Source organism: Siniperca chuatsi, linkage group LG11 (assembly GCF_020085105.1).
Source record: "Siniperca chuatsi isolate FFG_IHB_CAS linkage group LG11, ASM2008510v1, whole genome shotgun sequence".
In the NCBI taxonomy this organism is placed as follows: Eukaryota; Metazoa; Chordata; class Actinopteri; order Centrarchiformes; family Sinipercidae; genus Siniperca; species Siniperca chuatsi.
Window position 1 is genome coordinate 8,525,544 of NC_058052.1, and position 21,375 is coordinate 8,546,918.

At 40.7% G+C, this 21,375-nt stretch overlaps 1 protein-coding gene across 34 annotated transcripts; it reads right to left on the bottom strand.

The window, feature by feature from the left end:
* Positions 1–1,328: 1,328 nt before the first annotated feature.
* lrrfip2 (leucine rich repeat (in FLII) interacting protein 2) lies at positions 1,329–21,339 on the bottom strand. Of its 34 annotated transcripts, none has more exons than XM_044214279.1 (27): positions 21,148–21,319; positions 19,792–19,952; positions 13,875–13,961; positions 13,344–13,403; positions 12,626–12,685; positions 12,444–12,482; positions 12,187–12,249; positions 11,321–11,365; positions 11,130–11,192; positions 10,773–10,862; positions 10,143–10,199; positions 9,696–9,749; positions 9,523–9,579; positions 8,910–8,981; positions 8,445–8,558; positions 7,976–8,017; positions 7,514–7,645; positions 6,977–7,048; positions 5,946–6,116; positions 5,732–5,824; positions 5,228–5,320; positions 4,418–4,519; positions 2,882–3,014; positions 2,580–2,750; positions 2,403–2,482; positions 2,183–2,287; positions 1,329–2,107 (listed from the first exon to the last, which is right to left on the bottom strand). In XM_044214279.1, exons 2-27 carry the CDS (start codon positions 19,879–19,881, stop codon positions 1,997–1,999), a joined length of 2,256 nt encoding a protein of 751 aa, XP_044070214.1. In that variant the 5' UTR covers positions 19,882–19,952; positions 21,148–21,319; the 3' UTR covers positions 1,329–1,996. The 34 variants fall into 34 exon arrangements, with proteins under 34 accessions (XP_044070214.1, XP_044070215.1, XP_044070218.1 ...); XM_044214280.1 differs by lacking the exon at positions 21,148–21,319 and adding an exon at positions 20,903–21,090; XM_044214283.1 differs by lacking the exon at positions 13,344–13,403 and having other exon boundaries at positions 21,148–21,318.
* Positions 21,340–21,375: the final 36 nt, after the last annotated feature.

The window sequence follows — 21,375 nt, forward strand, 5'->3', positions numbered from 1 at the left end:
AAAACTTTTGGGAAAATACTCTGTGGACTGACGAGACAAAAGTTGAACTTTTTAGAAGGTGTGTGTCCCATTACATCTGGCATAAAAGTAACACTGCATTACAGAAAAAGAACATCATACCAACAGTAAAATATGGTAGTGGTAGTGTGATGGTCTGGGGCTGTTTTGCTGCTTCAGGACCTGGAAGACTTGCTGTGATAAATGGAACCATGAATTCTGCTGTCTACCAAAAACTCCTGAAGGAGAATGTCCGGTCATCTGTTTGTGACCTCAAGCTGAAGTGAACTTGGGTTCTGCAGCAGGACAATGATCCAAAACACACTAGCAAGTCCACCTCTGAATGGCTGAAGAACAACAAAATGAAGACTTTGGAGTGGCCTAGTCAAAGTCCTGACCTGAATCCTATTGAGATGCTGTGGCATGACCTTAAAAAGGCAGTTCATGCTCGAAACCCCTCCAACGTGGTTATATTTATAACAATTCTGCAATGATGAGTGGGCCAAAATTCCTCCACAGCGCTGTAAAAGACTCATTGCAAGTTATCGATTGCAGTTGTTGCTGCTAAGGGTGGCCAGTTATTAGGTTTAGGGGGCAATCACTTTTTCACACAGGGCCATGTAGGTTTGGATTTTGTTTTCCCATAATAATAACAACCTTCATTTAAAAACTGCATTTTCTGTTTACTTGTTATCTTTGACTAATATTTAAATTTGTTTGATGATCTGACACATTTAAGTGTGACAAACATGCAAAAAAAAAATAAAAATAAGAAAGCAGGAAGGGGGCAACACTTTTGCACACCACTGTATGAAAGGGTGTCACTTGCAGGAAATCCTTGTTCTGAATAGCTTATTTAAATGTGCCAAGCCTCCACATGGTTTTCTAAAAGTAAGACTTGGGACATGCAGCCAGGAAAAATAGAATCGGGTCATGAGTCCCATAACCATACCTAAAATGTGCCAGCACACAAGCTTGACTTTTATTACAGCTACATTTCCCCTGTCAGTCTGAGACATGTCTGCAGTGTGGAGGGATCAGAGCTCAGTGTAAAGGAAATTAACACCGCCACTACTGTTTCCAAATACCTTACGGACAATTACAAGTTTGTAACACCTGTATAAACCTGGAAAATTGAATGAGCGAGTGAAGGAAATCTGCAAAATTGTACTTCCATGATTTATGCTATAGCACATTGGTTCCTAACTGTGGCTCACTTTATTTCAGTCAGAATAACTAACCCATATCCACACTTCACATTTTGATGATTCGAAAAAGTAGAAAATAGCAAAACTGCATCATGAAAAAAAGGATTCCGATTGTATACACACTTCTGTAAATTACACATTTATTTTCAAGAAGTCTTTTAAATATTTGAAAAATTTCAATGAAACCGCAGCAGACACAGTTGGTTCTACATATTTTCAAATAATGACTGCACCATTTTAAATACATCATTCTGTACCTGTTAAAACGATTATTGTTTCATTGAGCAGTGCAGTCCCCCAGTCTCCTAGTGTGAAAAGGCACTTCACTGTGTGGGGGGACGCCGGGAAGGTGCGGGGCCGTAGCAGCCGTGATGGTTGAATAGTTGAAAAGCAACATTATAGTCATTCATGCAACTTATCAAAAAACAAAACAAAAACAAAACAAAGTACAGCCAAGCACCCAGGCCAGAGAGAAATAAAATCTCGTGGATAACATGATGTAGTACAAAGCTCTGAAAAATGAAGTAGTGACTAGAGAAATTTCCTCATGTATCTCCCAGCAACTTTGTAGTTTTATTAGTTAAGTTTCTGAGTCATTCCTCCAAAAACACTGGCGGCTTGCCAGACAAAAGCAGTTTTTCGCCTGTGCTACAAGTTTTTTTTAAAGTGTTTTTGGTTAGCTACAAATCTTAAAGTGTTACAGCTAAAATGGAAATGTGCTCCAGACACAATATGGCAGTCAGAGGTCTGATGTGTGAGTTTAAGGGCTTCTGTGGTGACGCTGCGTTGCCTCACTGCTGTGACAGAAGGGCGTTCCTGTTGGCCTTCATCTTCTCGAGGCGCTTTACTAGGTGGTTGTTGGTCATCTCCATCTCCTCTATCTTATCTAGAGCTGTGCGCAGCTGTGGGGGAACAGAGGGGAGCAGTTACATTCAGCCTGCTAGTGTTTCATATAAAATGCAAGCCTGTGTCTTTACCTCTCTTTGAAGTTTCCGTTTTTCTGCCTTAAGTTCATCTTCTACTTTCTCTGAGTTGTCTGCTGATGCCTTGTACCTGGACACTTGCCCTTCAAGTCTGGCAATCTGGAAAACACACAAAAGAGTATAATTCGGTGAGTTAAGAGCTCTAAAACTTACAACTCTATAATTTAATGTGAGCTATTATTTAGTTTGACAAGACATTTCTTTTTAAACTTACATTTTGTTCCATTGTACCCATTTCCTGCTCTGCCTTGGAAAGCTTGAATTTGTATTCACTAATCTGTCTGTTGGCATCTCCTTCAGAGAAAAACAGAAACCAGTTGAGTTTGTAATACATAAAATGTTCAAAAGATCATTTCATGTGTGCCGATACATAATTGTAAGGCCAACTTACTCTGCATCTCAATAAAGTGTAGGTCTGTACCGTTCTCCATCTTCTCCCCGTCTGTGTATGCACTGTCCATCTTTGAGTGTTTCTGTCTCTCCTCCTCCAGCTGATTCTTCAGCTTCCTGATCTGAGCCAAGAGTTCATCTTTCTCCTCTGCCAACTTCCGTAGCCTGACATCTACAAACCAGAGGGAAAATACATTAAACTGATGCAATTTACCGTGACATGCAGGATAACTTTGTGTGTTACAGTTGCAGGAGGGATATATTTTCAGTTCTCTATGGACAGAAACAATATCTCTGTCTCACCCAGCGGGCCCTCTCCTGCAGACTCCAGCACCTGAGCGGCCTCCTGGGAGACCACAGTGATCCCTGAGGACTGAGGCTCATGGTTGACATCTCCATTTGGTGTGCCGTCTGGGATGATGACGAGCCCATGTGTCTGTGGTGAGAGAACACACATTACTGAGGACTGGCTCCACTCTGGCAAAACCATCACAGTACAGAGGCTATACACTGATGTCACTTTTTCATATGATACCACCACCCTCACCACCCCTGAGTGACCAAACAAACCAACAGTTGGCCGCTACTGAATGGATAGAGCTTCAATACCAAAAGGAAAACAAAACATGTGAAAAAGTAAAGGCCACTGTAAATGACAATGATCTGTATGACATACTGAACAGTCATCGCTCTGTGGATGTTGAAATGTATGGATCCACCAGTAGACTTTGAGACTGAGACCAACCAGCCTTTCCTCTCTACCTGCAGTGAATGTCTTCACATCAGCAGCAGAGGGAGGAGGACAGAGGAGAGGATGAATGATGCCATAGGACTGTTAGCCAGTTTTTTGTAAACAGTGGAGTCCAAGGGCTTCAGATAACCATTAGTTAGTCCAGCAGTATGTAAAGTTATTCTAATGCTTTTTGTAGCCTATACATGCTTGTCAAAAGTAGATAAGGTCTGGCATTAATTAGTCTACAGAGTAAAAAAAATAAACTAAGGTTATTACAAACAATTTTACGATATTTTCTAGGGATGGTGGATGGAAGGCTCTCTAAATATTGGTGTTGTATTAGTAAAATAACTTGTCAGTCTAAAAATTTGTATTTATTAAGTATGAATGTTATCAGTTATCCTGACACACATGTATATATGTTCATGTTCATATAAGTAGCTTAACACTGGGGGCCTGACGTTGCATTAATCAAAGCCTGAAGGCACAAACTAAAGACCCCTTGTCCTATTTTAAAGCAGGATGTGTCAGGATTTGCCTGATCAAAAATAATAAGAACTTTGGACAGGTTTGTAAAAATACTTGAATTATATTACAAGTCTAATTTTCAGAAAACCATGTGGTGCCTTACTTCACAATTCTTATTTTAGCCTTTGGCAGTCTATAAAAAATTATATTCTTTCTGAATCTGCTGTATAGTCATTTGCACAACAGTTCCTGTTAATGCACAAAAGCAGATGCTGACTGTTGTGTTTGCCACTGTGGGATGTTGCCGTGGTAACGTCTATGTAAAGTGACTTTACGCGCATACCCTCTAAACAACAAATCTCCCAGTAATTTGATATAGTACACTATAATCATGGTCAAGTAGCGATTAACATGTACCAAATGAGTAATGCAAAACCAGCAAGTAGTGAAAAAGTTGACAAGAAAATAAAATGGAAAGAAAAACGAAGAGGCAGAAGTGAAAAGTACAACAAAGTAGCAGGTTGGATAGCATTAACTGGCTTAGTTCCAACCAAAAGGAAAAGTATAAAAAGTAGTTTTGGGCCAGCAACTCATTCCTCTAACCTTGGTTTTTCTTCTGGGACTTTAGGAAGACCTACCTCTACTGCTTTGGCCTTCCCCTTGATGTCAGCGAGCTCATCTCTGAGCTCATCCCTCTCATTCCTAATGCAATCAAAGTACTCTTTCTGTCTCTCTAGGGCCTGGCCACACACACGAGAAAAAACAAGAGAGAGGAGAAGAGGCAGAAGAGAAGTTGGATAGACTCTGGACAGACATGCAACACCACAAGACATCTTCCATGCACAAACATGCACATCAAGCTAACAAGGACATAGAAACAAACAATACACAGAGACGAGAACAAGGCTACATGCTAACAGAGGATGTTATTGGGAAAAGTTAAGAGGTGTGGTAGAGCACAGGGACTAATGATATAGAGTCTGTAAGGAAGGTAGATCTTTTTGACTGAAACTACATACAAATATGATGTTTCCATCATTACGAGTCTGACTTCATCACCTAACAAACTAACTGATCCACAGGTGGAACCATGCATGTCATGCTAGAATATATGGATATGGATAGCATTTCTCTTTAAGTTTACAAGACAATCTTAAACAAAAAGATTTTTATTTCACAGGCTGTCCACTGCAGGCCTTAACACAGTGCCAGTGGACTTGCATGGTTAGTGGATGTTACAGGATCCAAACCGAAACCCCTATTATTTCGACATGCAAAAATCCAAACTGTGAATGGGTCCAAGTATGTGCTAATGCCCAAGGGTCTCCATCATGCAGAGACAGCATGAGAGGCAAAAGAGATGGATGGACACTATGTCTAAAGGCTGAAAAGCAAAGCCATGTATTGCCTCTCATGTTCTGTCAGAGCACCCACGTGGGACCTCCTACCCCAATCTTTTTGTCCTTCCAGTTTATCGTTTCCTGCAGGTCAAACACCTCTCTGGTGAGGTCATCTAACTTAGTCTGCATTCGCTGGCTCTCCTGAAGCGGTGTTGAGCAGTAACAAGATGACAGTACGGTATAAGAACAGAATAGGAAAAATTGAATAGAACAAAGACAAAAGAGGTGAAAATGCACATAAATACATACAGACACAAAAATGAGAGAAACAGAGCGAGGAGAGACTAATTTGAGGAGATAATGCTGAGAAAGGAAAAAATGATAGTGTTCTGAGTCAGATATGACAATCAAATAAGCTAAATGTCAGAAGGGACAGAAAAGTAGACTGGGAGAGGACCTAGAGGCAGGCCAGTGCCAATCATTCCTTATCAAGTTCCTGCAGAAGAGAGCCTTCTCTGCAGCCTGCATAGAGGCACTAACAGCTTTCAAGGTGTTGACAGAATAGCGGTCTGGCAGAAACAGGTTGTTTTTCTAATGCAAGGGCAGCCTTACCTCTATAAGCTCATCTCTCTGGCGGATTCCCTCTTTCAGTTCTTCTTGTTTATGCTGCAGGACTGTACATGTGTGCTTTTGTCTTTCTAGTTCCTGAAACCATAGTCAGAACAATTCAGCCACAACCCTTCCATATTAGTATTTTGTAACTTTACCAACATGAAATTGATTTCTGAGGTGATTTAATGTAACTTTTATTTGACCGATATTTCACCTTTGACTTTTCTTCCAGCTCCCTCTTCATCTCAGCCATTTGTTCCTCCATCTCCTCTATGACATCCTTTAGTGTGTCCACTTGATAGATGAGGTTGCCTTTGTCATTGTCCAGCTGTGCGTTCGACACCATGGCTTTCTTATACTTCTCCTCCACCTCTGCAAGTGACTCCTGATAGGGGTAGGAGCATGTTCATAAACAGAGTATACTTATTTAAAACACAGCTCACCTACATGAATCAGGTGGGTGCTTTGGTATAAAAATAATTAGTTTCTGGGACACATTTAACACACATTGGCCAAACATCACGATTGTAAAACATGTATGATTAAGTAAAGGTATAGTTCTGTCCCACCTTTTGTGGTATTTTTCCATTTTAAGCAGGTCATTTGGGACTAACGTGATGTGCAAGTGGTGATATTGATCACACAATAATTAGAATGCGTTGAATCACTTTTAGAAGTGAAACAACGCAGTGGACCAGGAAACAACATGATGAAAAGTAATCTAGCCAATACTAGTAAGTGCATCAGCTGTATCAAACTCTACCAAGAACAAGCCAGGAGTCAGGTTTGTTAGTAAACTACTCTTATCAATAAAACATACAGTGTCCTTTCAAAGAGAACAGGAAGCTGCTGAAGGTGACTGCAGAGCCAGAAGGCCGTCAAACGCTGTGGCAATGAAAGCCTGGGTAGAAGAAGAGCCTTAAAATTGAAAGCATGACTATTATCTGTCAGCAGGTGGAGCATTTTAACTAATATTCTTACAACTTTGAACCCAGCTGAATCGTGGGAGTGTCTTCATTTCAGGACACAACCAGTGAGTTGGATCAAAACAGGAAGTGAGGGAAGATCATGCAAAAGAAGGATCATTACGCAATTCAGACTGGGAGCACGCAAAGACACGGCTGTGGTGTTAGGAGCTACAGGAGGGGGTACAGAGGGGTATGAGTGGGGAGGCAGGGGGGTTAGTGACGCCATACTGCTCCCAGAGAACAAGAGAAGGCATGCTGTGAACTCAAGCCCCTCTACCTTCAGCTCTTTAAGCCCTTGCATGTATCGCCCTTCTACATCCTGAATCTGGTCCTTTAGTTCATAGATATCCTGTAGAGCAGATGGAAGGAATGGTTGGGGTGAACTGGGGCATCAGAGAGGGTGGGGGGTATCAAGGAGACATAAAGCACCCGCACTGCCATCTCAAAAACAGTCCAGCTGGCATACACATGACCAGCGCACCCAGATATAAGGAACAGCTTCACAGGACACATGTCACATTCAGTCCTCCCGTGCATACATCAAGAAAAACAGTTTAAGCAGACACTTAGAACAGCAGGGAAGGCACAAAAGAGGAAATGCTGTGGGGAGGTTCATATGCAGAAGGAACAGATACATAAATTGCTCAGACATAGAACATGTGGATTAGCATTTAAGCTCTATGATAATGTGATGATGAACATCTAGAGCTCAATTTACAAGCACAATTTAATACATATGCTAGCCTTTTTCATAAGTTTATTCAGTCACATGTACAGTTTAGAAGGGTGACACTGTGTGTATTGTACACCTTACCCTAAGTTCACTCAGGCTGGTGTCGGGCTCATAGATGCTACCAGTGTCTGCGCTGCCCCGTCGTGATGAGGTGCCACCCAGTGTTGCCAATGTGGCTGCTGAGAGGCCTGGGGTGGCACAGCGGGAAGATGGCTGAGAACACAAAGTGCCACAGAACTCCAGTCAGAAATACACGAACACAGCACAATACAACACAACTCTGACATGTTATTCAACACCATCATGTGATACTGCAGGGCTCTTAAGTGATCCTGCCCAGTCCAAATCCTCCTGAGGGAGGTACTGTCACTGTCATGTGCTTGACACACCGGCTCACAGTCTCCACAGGCTTTGTGCATAAAAGCCAGATAATGTTTCTTTGCTGATGTGTTGTGGTTACTTGGCAATTGCCTAATATGGCATAGATATCAACTGACTACTGCATTGTCACGCATATAAAATGCAAAATAATGGTGCACTCACCCGACTATAATCTGAATACTGCTTGTCACATTTTTCATCCAGCTGAAAGAAAGAGAAGAAATATTTTGAGAACACACATCCTGTGTGGTCATGCTTGGAGCTGTTGTCTCATCTGTAAATCAGGGAGTTAGTCCAGAAGTTAATATGAGTCTGGGATGAGTGCTGCATGTTCACAGATCATTAAGAGTTGACAACCAAACAAGCAAATGAAACACTGAGTGAATCACACCAATCCATTAAAGAATATACCAGAAGTCCATGCTGCTGCACACTGCAGCCACATCCACTTCAGCTTACCTCATATCACACTACTCATTTATAAGGTTGTCATAAAAAAAAAACAGACTGTGGTATGAGTTTTGAAAACCAAATGTTATTTTTACTCATGCATCAGTTATACAATAATTCATCCATCACTGGCGTTGCACTGCACTTCCCAGCCCACTGTGAACTTAGCTAAGCCACTTACAGCGTCCAGATCTGGAATGCTCAAATCATCAAGGTCAGACACAATACTGCCTCTTCGGTTGGAGCGGCTGAAATAATCAGCAGCCGACTCGCTAATGTCCGAGAAGTCAGACGACTGTTTGCAACACACACACACACACACACACACACACACACACACACACACACACACAGACAAGATGAAGAGGATAGTGATAGAGGCAGAGGAAAAAATAATAATCGAGGGCCAAAGAGTAAAAATCATCATAGGAAAAGGACAGAAGAAAACAATGACATATACAGCCAGAGGAGATCAATCTTCAAGGTCAAGGCATTTAAAAAGGTATGATAGGTATTAAGCTGATACTCTTATGCAGTACAATACAATAAAAGAAACTGTTGAAAAAGCTTTGATTATTAGATCATCAACCACTGTGACAGAACAGCATCAGTCTAGATTTTGTACAGCCCAGTCCCTACAGCTCACCGCACTATCCCTGCGGCCTCTGCTGAAGCGCTCCTGGGACACGCTGCTGACAGTGTCATCATCTGAGGAAGACTGAGAGGAAAACGCACACATACAAAACACACACGCACATGATGAGGAGGCAAAGTAATGTAGGATGGCTGCATGCCCAAGGCTTTCTCTGACACACACACACACACACACACTTCTTGTTCAAACAGCAATCCGTAGACATCCAGTAGCAGTTTCTGTATTAAAACAGATTATTGGATTACTCCTAAGACTGTAACCCTAGAAGTAATGCCAATTCAGTTTATTCAATTCATTCATGCAATTAGGATAATTTTGTCAAATGCACCAACTGGAGCTAAGTCAGATTGGACAACCTTGCTACAACATCTTAGCCTGCACAGCACTGCAGAAGAAATTATTAATTCAAACACTTTAATGTCAATCAGTGATGCTGTTCCCTAAAGCAAGCTCTAGCTAGTTTGGTATGGGTGATCAACATTGTACCTAGGAGGAGGGAGACCTGATGCTGAGAGGGGGGTGAGGGGAAGCTTGTTAGTAGCGGGCATCTGTTTGTGGTGTTGGCTGTCATCATGCAGGGTAGCGGTGGTTTTAAGGTGCTCACCACAGGGCTGCTGCGGGTGGAGCTGGCTCCTGAGGAGTACCAGCTGTATTCAGAGGGCTGCGACAGGAAAGGGGATCAACATGAAGACAGACGCCAGGCCACAGGCACAACAGTAAGCTGCTGTGGTGGTGACATTGTAGAAACGCTGTTTGACAAACATTCAGAAGACTTACAGCTCTTGAACTGTACCCCGAGCCATAAAGACCGTTGTCATCGTAAATAGAGGCCTGAGGGCACACGTGGGAGACAATGCAGGACTCAGCAAAACACAAGAGGGAGAATAAATCTTTGACGCACTAGCTAAGTAGGCTGAGTAGAATGACTTTCTCTGGGCCATGCAATAAACAGAAACACTCTGTATTTCCAACATCAAGTAGGCCATTTGTTTCGATGTTCTACAACAAAAGCCCTGGCTTCACACAAACTCCTGCCTTATCTCACTGAAGCACAAATGTCTGGCCACAGTGCTCAAGAGTGTCCAGGAGCTAAATATAAGCAGTCCCAGCCACCCTGGGCATCCTATCAGATATATGTGGCCACAAGAGAGGGGGGAGGTCTACTTCTGAAGGTAACTAGAGGCATGCAGAGAGATGCTGGCCACTCAGTGGACAGAAACTGACCATGCTGTAGCTGCGAGATAGCCCCGTGCCAGTGGTGGAGGACGAAGAAGTGGTGGCCTGTCAGAGAGGAGGGGAGCAGGGAAATGTCAGTTTAGAGGCCAGAGGAAAGCTGTGGCAGGAATGTGAGGTGGAGGGAGACTCAAGAGCTGCAGCAAGTGGAAACAGGATGAATGTTTTGCTGACCCTGTAACATTTAGGGCCAAAAGTGTTGAGAGGAGTAGTGAGGTCAGGTAACACTGTCCCTGTTGACTGTTTTAATACTGGCAGAGCACCACCTTTGTCAGTCAGCGACTAATTTACATAAATTCAAACGATTACAAGAACTGTTTTACAGTGAAGAGAGATCGCAATCTAAAAGTCAAGCTTTGGATTTCTATGACATACTAGGGGCTATCAGCTACACTAACTACAAAACCATTCTCTCTTTGCGTTGATGCTTTTATGACACAGACAATATCCCCTCCCCAGTTATATAACAAGTTTCCTAGGCATATAAATGTCCAATAAACTAGACCATGCAGATAGGAATATACTGCTTCAACTGGCTCTGGTTTCACTGAGTGTCCTTTAACCACATCAGCCTGTGTATAACAGGATTGAAAGTTGAACAGCACTGTCAGGGGGACCGACCCGAGGCTGATAGGTGGAAGTGGAAGGAAGAGGCGGTGCTTTGGTCTTCGTTAGGCTGGTGTAGTTCCTTTGATCATGGTACAGTCCAGTCTGGAAGGGTAGCAACATAATATGACCTCAAACAAACACTGACATAACACATTTTATCCTCAAGTGTCAGACTAATATCTATTTCAGATACATTCAACACGGCTTTTCAACATTTATGTGACGTTTCACAAGACAATGAATAGTCAATCTTACCAGGGGTTAAGGCGATCAACAGTAAATCACCACTGCAAGCCACTATGATTAGTCTACACTGCCTCCATGCATGAGGCTGCAGCAAAGACACCAATACTAAAGGAGTCCACTGACCAGCAGGTCCTTCTTCGAGGAGCTGGCCTTTTTATAGCCATGCAGGTCATTGTACACAGAACTCTGTTTGCCCAGAAAAAAATTTTACAAAATAAATAAATAAATAAAAAATTTGCTAAAATGGGACAAAAAGGACTAGAGGAAAAGCGTAGAATCAGTGATAAACAGATAATCATCACATAGGTACATACAGTGGATCGGGAAGTCTTGAGGGTGGAGCTAGTGGAGAGGCCATCCTGAAGAGAGAACAGGAGTCACAAGGATTGTGATCAGAAGAAGATCAATTATCTTGTTGTGTCTACTAACACTAGGTTAGTAATCCAACACAGCAATTGATCAAGCAAACCATTTATTTTTCTACACCTTGCCAAAGCCACAGCGAAGGAAAAAATACATTTGTCAGTGTCACTCTGCCCATTATGGTGGTTGTGTGATATTATTAAGTAAAGAAAATATGATGTTGAAAACGCAGAGTCAGCCTAAAGTATAACTTTTTTGTATTAACAGGTACAAATGCAGACGTTCCCTATATAATCCTGTTGAAAACAGCTATTGGCAATATCCTTTGAGTCCATACTGTTGATTGTATAATTTGACAGATTCTATCAGATAACTGGCCAAATATCTTGTCAAGGTACAAAAAAGTCCATCAGAATCACACAGCAACACATTCAAGAATAATACGGGGAGAAATTCAACGTGGAAAAGAAAGTGAAACAGATGCGTCCTACTGCCGCCTCAATATTATGTCTCCTTCCAGGTATTACCTAATCATATACAATAGTCATATACAAATCTCCAGTATGAAATGGGTATAATTGCAGCAGAAGTAGATGAAACGGACTGAAGGAAAGTGGATACACCAAGAAAATTTTAAATCTGAAAACAGTTGGTTGCTATTGAGCACATCCTTTGGAATTTAAGTTAGTTCTGCTTAGCACAATAAAGTTAGCCACATCTGAACTCTGGTTACATGCTAAGAATCCAGGTATTCAATCAGTTGCCAACCTCCCGCGAATATACATCATGCTCTCACACACATGCACACACAACGCACCAAGGCATCTTTTCTACGGGAACTGGATCGACTCCCCAAGTCACGCATTGCTGATGAGGTTGACTTAAAATAAAAAACAGACAAAGTATTTTATGCTATATGACCCAAATGAACACTACCAAATAAAAGTATTTCATGTATTGCTTAATACACTATTTTAAGTGCTTTCCTAACAAAAACAATGGCTTACACACATCATTGTGCCCCTATGAGAGCACAGTCTTAATAAAACTGGCAGGGACGTATTATGTACGCACCCTGTAGCTGCGGACTGACATGACATCATCATCCAGCCCCTGTTGATGTGGAAACATGGAGTCACAGCAGAAAAGCAGACAGAGAGGAACATGGGTGATGAGAGATTAACTGCAGGATTAAAGGAGAAAGAAGAAAGGAAATACAGGCAGACAAAGAGGATGTGTGTGGGGGAGATACAGACCCGGCGATGATGGCTGCTAGATCTACTACTACTAGAGGATCTGGCCTTTTCTGTATCAGCCTGGAGTAAGGAAGGAAAGTTGGAAAAGATTACAGAGTGAAAGTAGAGAGGCTCAATCACAGGGGTGAGTAAGGTCACTACAATGCTCAACAGTTGCTATGCAAAGTCCAAATCATGCAAAACAACTTCTGTCATCATGTTTATAACCAAATGGATGTCATAAACATTTGCAAATGTTATCCTCTTCAAGCAGGATTAATGATATACAACAACAGCTAATATATTGCACATTTTTGTCTCATCTGTTCTTTTAAAAAGGCAATATAAAACAACAATAAAAAATCTCTGCTTCTCTTTACTGTGTCGATACACCAACTCACATACAGATTCATTCCATGCAGAAGTTGTTCATTAACATTCAAAAGCATCCATCATTACTGAAGTAGCTGGAGGTTGGACATCCAAACCAACGTCTTTCATGCAGACTCACCCACCCTAAATAAAGTCAAAGGCCAATGCTTGCTCTACGAATACACACAGCTACAGATTACGGTGTCTCCAAAGCAAATACACTGCTGAGGCATATTTCCACAGTGAGGTACAGTGTAGTCTGTAAATCAAGTGCAGCTAAATGGTCAGGGTTGACTGGGGCTCAATGCCACACAACAGGCTGTGTCAGTGAAGTGAGAGGCTGCAACACTCTCTTGCGCTCGCCTACCATCCACTGGTGGATCTGACCCCATTTTCTGTTGCTACCACTGGATGAGCGGTAAGAAAGCTGGACAGAGGGAGGAAGTGCCAGGAAAAACATACAATCATATTCACTGAAACTGCTGAAATGTAAAAACTGGGTGACATTTACATCAGAAATAGAACTTTTGGTTTCATCTGTGGACATGCAGCACTTTCTGTGGGTTTGGACTGTGGTATTTTTGTGTATGAACTGTCAGATTTATCTAAAAAAATATATTTCAAGGTATAGAGCCAAACAACTCCTCTGTACCAGTGACTATGGATGTAGATTAACAGCTTGCAAACATTGAGTCAGCTACTGTAGTAACTGGTTCATGTAAAAACAACAAATAAAAGAAAAAATACACAGAGGAGAAAACAGGACAGTTTCCATGTTCAAACTACAGTTGATCTGTGGTGAGAGCAACAGTTATGGGGCATTACACTAGCTCCCTTGATGGGTCGAATAATGGTCACAGTGCATCTTTACCAGTCAGGTCCATTTTGCATTATATACCTCTTTCTGCTGCCGTTCAAGTTCCCTCATTCGAATATCCCTGGCCTCTGCTCGAGCCGCCCTCTTCGCTGCCAGCCTCGCCTCTGCCTGTGACACACAACATGAACATACTTGTTAGCCATGAATGGAAACTCATAAAGGTGCCTTTCTCTGAGGACACACCCAAGGAGTGCAAGAAATAAACACAAGAAAGGGAATAGCTTCAATCAAAAAACAATCACAAAGTAGAATTTACATGAGCATATATGGGTACTCAAGTCATCAGTTTCCTGTAAGAGAAAAGAGACAGTGGAAAATGTACACTAATTAACCAAATTAACCAGCCTTTGATGTTGACTTTATGGTAACACTGCATAAAAACACTATAGTTTCTTGTTTAGATATATAAAACAAATCAAACAAAAAAAAATGAAAACAATGTGTAACTGCTTTGTTTTCTCAGATATACAATCTAGTTTAGAGGACAGTTATATGCAGCATCAGAATAATGTGTCAAGTCTATAATACCTTTTCTGCTGATAAAAATTGATATACTTGCAATAGTTATACTGCCTTTTAAATGCTTTTCTAAAAACAACTGAATATTCAACAATAGACCACACAGTTTTAGAGACTTGGTGGTAACCTCACACTAGGAATGAATGCAGTTCACCAAAAACAAACTAGAACCCAACCGATAAATCCGTATTACTGAAAGTTTCAGCCCATAAGTAACAAGAAACAGTACAGTACAGAAATGCCAAACATATATTCGAGGTAATGTAGAAACAGTAATTCAGTCACACAGTTTATCCACCAGAGAGCACTGACAAATTTATTTATCAACTGTAAAATGTTCCACTCAGTACATATCTTGGTCTTTAATAGACAAATTTAGGGATTCCTTATAAAAAGTGTTTGTTTATCCTTTGAGCTTATGTAAAAAAAAAATAATAATTATTGGCTGATATATCGTTATCAGATTTTTTTTTAACTCTCAAAGTCAGTATCAGTCTAACAAACCCACTATTAGCCAGGCTATAATATGGACACTGTACAGCGTAACAGTACAGTCCATACTGTACGGTGTGCCCTAGCTGACCAGTTTTGTCCATGAGTCACAGCTCTGTAGTGCTGTCCAGAATGAGTGTTTGGGATGCCTCATCACCAACAACATGTGCTAACCATCAGTTTCAGGAGGGCTGATTTAAAGACCCTGTGGGGGAGATGGCAATAGTGCACAAACAAACAGCGTAGCACAGTATCAGAGCAAAGAGAAAACAAAGAGAGTCACAATAGTGTGGTTCTGCTCAGTCTGTAAATATGGAGGCGATTTCAAAATATCTAACTAGCTAGCTAAGTCAAAACTAAGCCCAATAAACTCTTCTCTGGGGAGAAAGTGAGAAGAGTCATCACACAATTTGCCCCCAACTGAGTCAGAATATGAACAAGAGCTAATGTTACAGAGTACCTCAGCAGAAGGAGCTAATTTAGGCGAGCCCCTAGGAGCCACACAGGTGACTATGTAGACTATCCTTCCATTACGTCCATAATACCAATTACATTCCATACATGCTCTGAAACTGAACATCCCACCTCATGGAGCCTAGCCCTTTATCTCTAACTAAAAGACAGTCCATAAATACAGTGTGTGTGTTGTGTACAGTATCTCACTGCAGACAAACACTGTCAGCATTCCAGCAATTTCTTATCTGCATTGCCAGAATAGTAGGCCTGCGGGTATAGACTATTCCTGTTTCAATAACAGCCTGGAATGAACAAACACTGTTTTATAGTGATGCTATATGTAGTGTTGTGTAAAATAGAAATGATTAGTTATTGTTATTTCCAAAAACATTTTAAAAACAGAAAAAAAGACACTTGTGTCTGAGGCTAAGGCAGAGTTAAATAGTAGGAGGAATTGACCTGTACTCAGTTGGACAGACCATAGTTTTAGTTAAACAGGAGTATAATAACTATCTGGTTTTAATGATAAGATACCTTAACCTCCCAAGATAGGCAATGAGTGAAAACCCTGACCCAGTATGTTATAGTCAGAGCAAAGTTGGGGTGATGAGTGAGATACAGTAATGACCATGACAAGAGCTGCAACGATTAGTCGAACGAAAGAAAATTAATTGCCAACTACTTTGATTAGCAATTAATCGTTTCAGTCATTTTTCAAGAAAAAATGTCCAACATTTGCTTGTTCCAGCTTCTTAAATGAAAGGATTTACAGCTTTTCTTTTGAAGCCATTTGAAAACGTCACTTTGGACACTGGGAAATTGTGATGAGCATTCACAATTCTGTGACATTCTGACACAACGATTAATCGATTAATTGTGAAAATAATCTGCAGATTAATCGATAATGAAAATAACTGTTAGTTGCAGCCCTAACCATGACATAAAATATGCATTTTTAGTAGCTAATACACAAATCTTAAAAAGGCAGAATAAATAGGATTTTCCTAAAAAAAAAAAAAGAAAGAAAAGAAAAATGTATGGACTCATACAAAAATAATCCCCTTCAATCATCATTTATGACCCACTATAAGTGTGTGGCGGTGTCTGTATCTGCAGAGACCCTCCTCATTTCATCATCACTAATAAATGTGAACAAAGGAGTATCATCAATTTTCCTATGGCTGCTTTGTGTGATTTTGAAGTATAACTGATGGTCATACAATGAAACATGCTTTGTACGAGGTGAAAAAGGAAATAAAGTTGCAAGTGTATGAGGAGAAAGAGCAAATGAGAAAGCAAGAGAGACGGCTGGCCCTGTGCTCTGCACCTGTTGAGCTGTCTGACAGTGTGCCCTGCTCTGCACAGCAGCACAGCTGAGCTCTCTGTCTCTGTCCTATCTATAGCCTGGCCCATCCGGCCCCAGCTCTCTGACAGCCATGTCATGGGGCTGGGAGGGTAACCTGAGCAGAAGAAGTTCAACATCAAACACACCTACAGCACTCTGGGCAATAAGTGTCCAGCAATGCAGCATGAGATCACCTGGAGCACTCCAACACTGAATTGCGTATGTACACTGAGAGTACCAGCTAATACCCCAGTTAGGGTAGTTCCAATGAAATGTAAATTATATTAAAAATAACTATTTTGGAGTGTTGGACTGTTGGTTTAAAAAAAGCAACTTGAAGACATCTGGGCTCTGGGAAATTGTGATGAACTGCACAATTCATCAAAAAAGTAATCACCACAATATTCCAATATTGAAACTGAAACACAACATGCAGTGTCCAACAAATAATGAAATTAAATAAAATTTTAAATAGTAAATGGAGTAAGGCATCTCCATTACTGTGGTCAATACTGCTGCATTTATGATCTTAATACTCTGCTACCTAACAATAATTGTACTTTTAGGTCACTCTCTCTGTTTTTAATGCTTGTTTGTGTACATACTTTTGCCTATATTGTTACTTGCCCTTATTTTATATTTATGCTGCACACTGCTGAAGCGCTGCTAAATAGTTTTTCATTGTTCTGAATACAATGATAATAAAGATATATCTATAAATTGAAAAAAAAATTGTAACAAATAAGCCTATAATGTATATTAAATGGAAGGTGCAGATATGTAAATGGAATACTTTAACATCCTCAATTTGAAATAAATGCATAAAAGCTGAATTTTATTTAGCAATAATCTGCAGTCTCCTAAACGTATACAGAAAAAGAAAGTGACACTTTCCATTGCAATAATGACTTGTTGATATCACAAATGAAAGCATATGGACTATGAACTATAGCTTCCACATAAACACACACCCTCTATACACCGAGGAAAGTCAATGATTGCTTTGTTCAAGCACCTTTAGTTCCCTTAGATCCTAATCTGAGGGACAACGGGTATGAGATGATCATCTAATTCTAACACTTGGCCACTGTCAGATTTGTAAGCAAGCTGCTGGTATTCAGAAGGACTGACTGCCCAGTAATGTAAGAGGCCTCAGAACTGGGCTGGTGACGGTGCAGGCTCAAATTCACAGTCATTCTCAGCAGTGATCCGTGCCAAGCACAGGCAGGCGGGCTGTAATTTTTCTTAAATCAGGCACATACAACACGAAGCAGAAGCAGCAATGTTTTGAAAATTTGTTTGGGAGGGTGGTGATGTGCAACAAGTTAGACACTGACCCCTTGAACTCCCAGCACAGTTGATTTAATCTCTGGTTTGCTCCACAAAGATTTTCAGATTTAGGACCTGACTGGGAGGGTCGGATGACTCATGTTTCTATGATCGGCCTGCATGACTATAAAGAGAGCAAATAGAGCCTTGTGCTTAGTGCCCAAGAATGAGGCACCGCACAGCTTTCAAACAACACAAATGAAGCTTTCTTAAAATGGGCTAATGCCAATATTTATGAAAAGCTGATTTATCTAGTATTACATTTCTACCTGAAAAAGCAAGAATTAATTTGACTTGAGCAGAAGTCTTCACAGAAAATCTGCAGACAATGTGGCTATTTCACCTATACCTACCAAACATAAAAGACCTTTAAACTCTGAAAAATTATCTTTGCATTTCATGTTGTTAGCCACCTCATTCTGAAAAAAAGGCAAAGGAATGGCAGCCCTGCTGTGGAACAAAATGGTATAATCCCAGGGCATGTCGTTACAGGCTAGGCAGCTTCCCCCCCAATAACTAAAACACTACAAAACAAGTCAATCTCTCTGTGGTCCAAACCAGCTGTCTCCACTTGCTTGGGCTGAAACACAACTTAACCAGCAAAACCTGGACATCCACATATAACTATATGCTTCAGAGGCCCATGACAACTTTGACCACCATGTTTCAAATCAATAGAATTTATTGCGTAATAGATGCAGGTTTCTGTCTCAGGTTGACTAAACACCTGGGTGTTGAACAGAGAATTTTATACGCAAGCCTAAAGTTTGACACATGACACATTATCTGCCAGGTTGCACTGTGCATGAAATTACTCCCAATAATCAAATAATCTATCTTGAGCTGTTGTCAGAGCAACAAGCCCATAAGCCAAATCCTATTAAACTGCAGAGTTATTTAAAGTTAACTTGATTATCATCAGAACAGCTTACGTTTAACTCCATCTGTAAAATCACTTTAATATATTTCTGCTCCTTTTGTGTATGAATAGTTTGGTTTTCAAAAGAACACTAAAAAATCATCAAGATCCACTGGTGTTAGATACAAGTATAGTTGAATAATTTCCACAGACCATGACCTGGACATGTTCAAAAACAAACAATGATTTCTGCAAATATTGGCAAAAAACACGCATTAAAATAAAAAAAACTGTGCAACCGTACCTGGCACAAATTGCTGAGTCCAAATTGAATACATTTTCATATTTTTCCCCAATCTATTCATTTTAGTTCTGTCTGAGTCAATTTCATAAATAATATAAATAGGGAACTTCAATTCGTTACTTAAAATACTTCAGTTTTCAAGACATTTATCACACAATTGAAAAGCATAACATTTAGAAGATGATCAAAGCATTTTCTTTGGTTTAGGTAATGATAATGATACAACATGGACTATAGATGCAACTGAAAATAGCCTACATACACATTAACGTTTTCAGGCTTTGGCTATATAACATTTCATATATGTTTTAGTTTAAAGGGTCTCTCTTTCAGCCATAGTGCAGTCAACCAATCATATGAGTGCTGATAATGGTTTCAACTGTCTTCTCATGTTCCCTTTATTTTAAAATGTGAATTACCAACATCTGATATTGACAAATCAATCTTCTACATATGCTTGTGGAGCCCATTATTTGAATGAGGATAAACAAAAAGAAACTGAGCTGAATAAAATCACATTAGTATTGATTAAGCAATATATGAATGGAGCAATGAAGGGAGAATATAACCTAGATCCATCAGAGTAGGCTCCAAAATGGAAAGACAGGGTGTTTGTGATGGAGTATGAACTTACCTCCCGGGCAATGCTACTCAAGGCCTCATCCTCTGCTGAGAACCGATCTTTCAGAGGGGCACGCTTTCTACCAGAGCCTTGTGTCCCCATGTTGCCCCCTCAACTGTAGCTCCACCAATGATGTGTAAAGCCAGAAAACACACAGAACTGTATGTAAATACCTAGAGAAACAAGGCAGAGACAAAATAAACTTATTTTAAACAGGTCTGTAAACAAAGCCATGTGTGTGAATAATCTGACATATGCATTAGGGCCGTCTCCAAATTATATTATTTTCTGCACTCTAATCTCACAACCCGAACACTCTTACTTCCATTGCTGCAAAAACAGACAGACAGTCACTCATGTATGGCACCTACAATGGCTTTGGATAAACAGTTGTGGCTGACATGAACCAGCTTTAATGTGATATGCAGGACCACTGCAACCTTATAAATCAGCATTTTAACATAACATTCCTATAAACTACAGCTAGAGGTCTACAGGAGGAATGATAATGGATAGACATTTGAAACTAACAGCTGGTATATTAGTATTTCTCACCATCAACACGATGACATGTGTTTGATGAACATCCAGACAATATCAAAGTTAACAGATCACACAGACAAAAGAGCACTGTGACTGGCTGGTAAAGACGGGGGAAAACGCCTAGTTTAGGACCCGGCTGAGTCAGAGGACCCAAGCGGGGCATGAGCACTCCTTGAAGACGTTTGACGATATGGATCCAAAATACAAAATTACCAGCCTGACCACCTCAGAAACGCTGGCTAACAAATCAATGAAATCAGATAATCCTTTATCAATTGATACCAGCATGAGGATAGTAAGTTACTACTAGCTAACGTTAATGAACCAACTTCAGCTAACTTACTGAAACATTTACGTTTACATTAACGTTACTGTCCCTATACCATGTCCATTTGGGAAAAGGGATAGTAACTACCTTAGCTAGGTTAAAGCTAAAGTTACGCCAATGTAACGCCCTGTTAGCGTTAGCTACCTACTTATAATAACGTTAACGTTGACTAAGGTTAGCCAGCTCATGGGTAAGCTAACCAGGGGTGCTAACTAGCATTTCGTCCTCTCATAATTCACATTAAAAAGTTACCCTTTTATGTTCTTACTCCACTTCCGGCGTTTACAAAAACGATAACTATTCAGACAAGTCCTTTCCACGGCAATGACCCCCAGCACCGACGACAATCTCTGGGAGCCAAGGCTAGCTGACCAGTTTAGCTGGGTAGTTAGCTTGGATAGCCAGTGGGGCTAACCTCGACTCTCCTGAGAGGCAGACAGGGCAAACTGGCACTGATCCTCCCGTCATATTCCCCACCCCAAAAAATATAACGTTACCTTCGGGACACCTTTAAATAACCCGAGATATTGCCAAAGTGTTGTTCCTTTTCTTCAGGAGGTATAGGGGAGAGCCATTCGGCTTCTCTTCAGAGATTGGTAGTGTTTTTGTCCACACTGACAGCTGTCATCAGTCCGCCTTTCCAGCACTCTCCACTGCCCTCCTTACCCAGTTTCCACACACACTGGTTAGCGCCAAAGGTCCCGGATGTTGGGAAAAATTAGGGT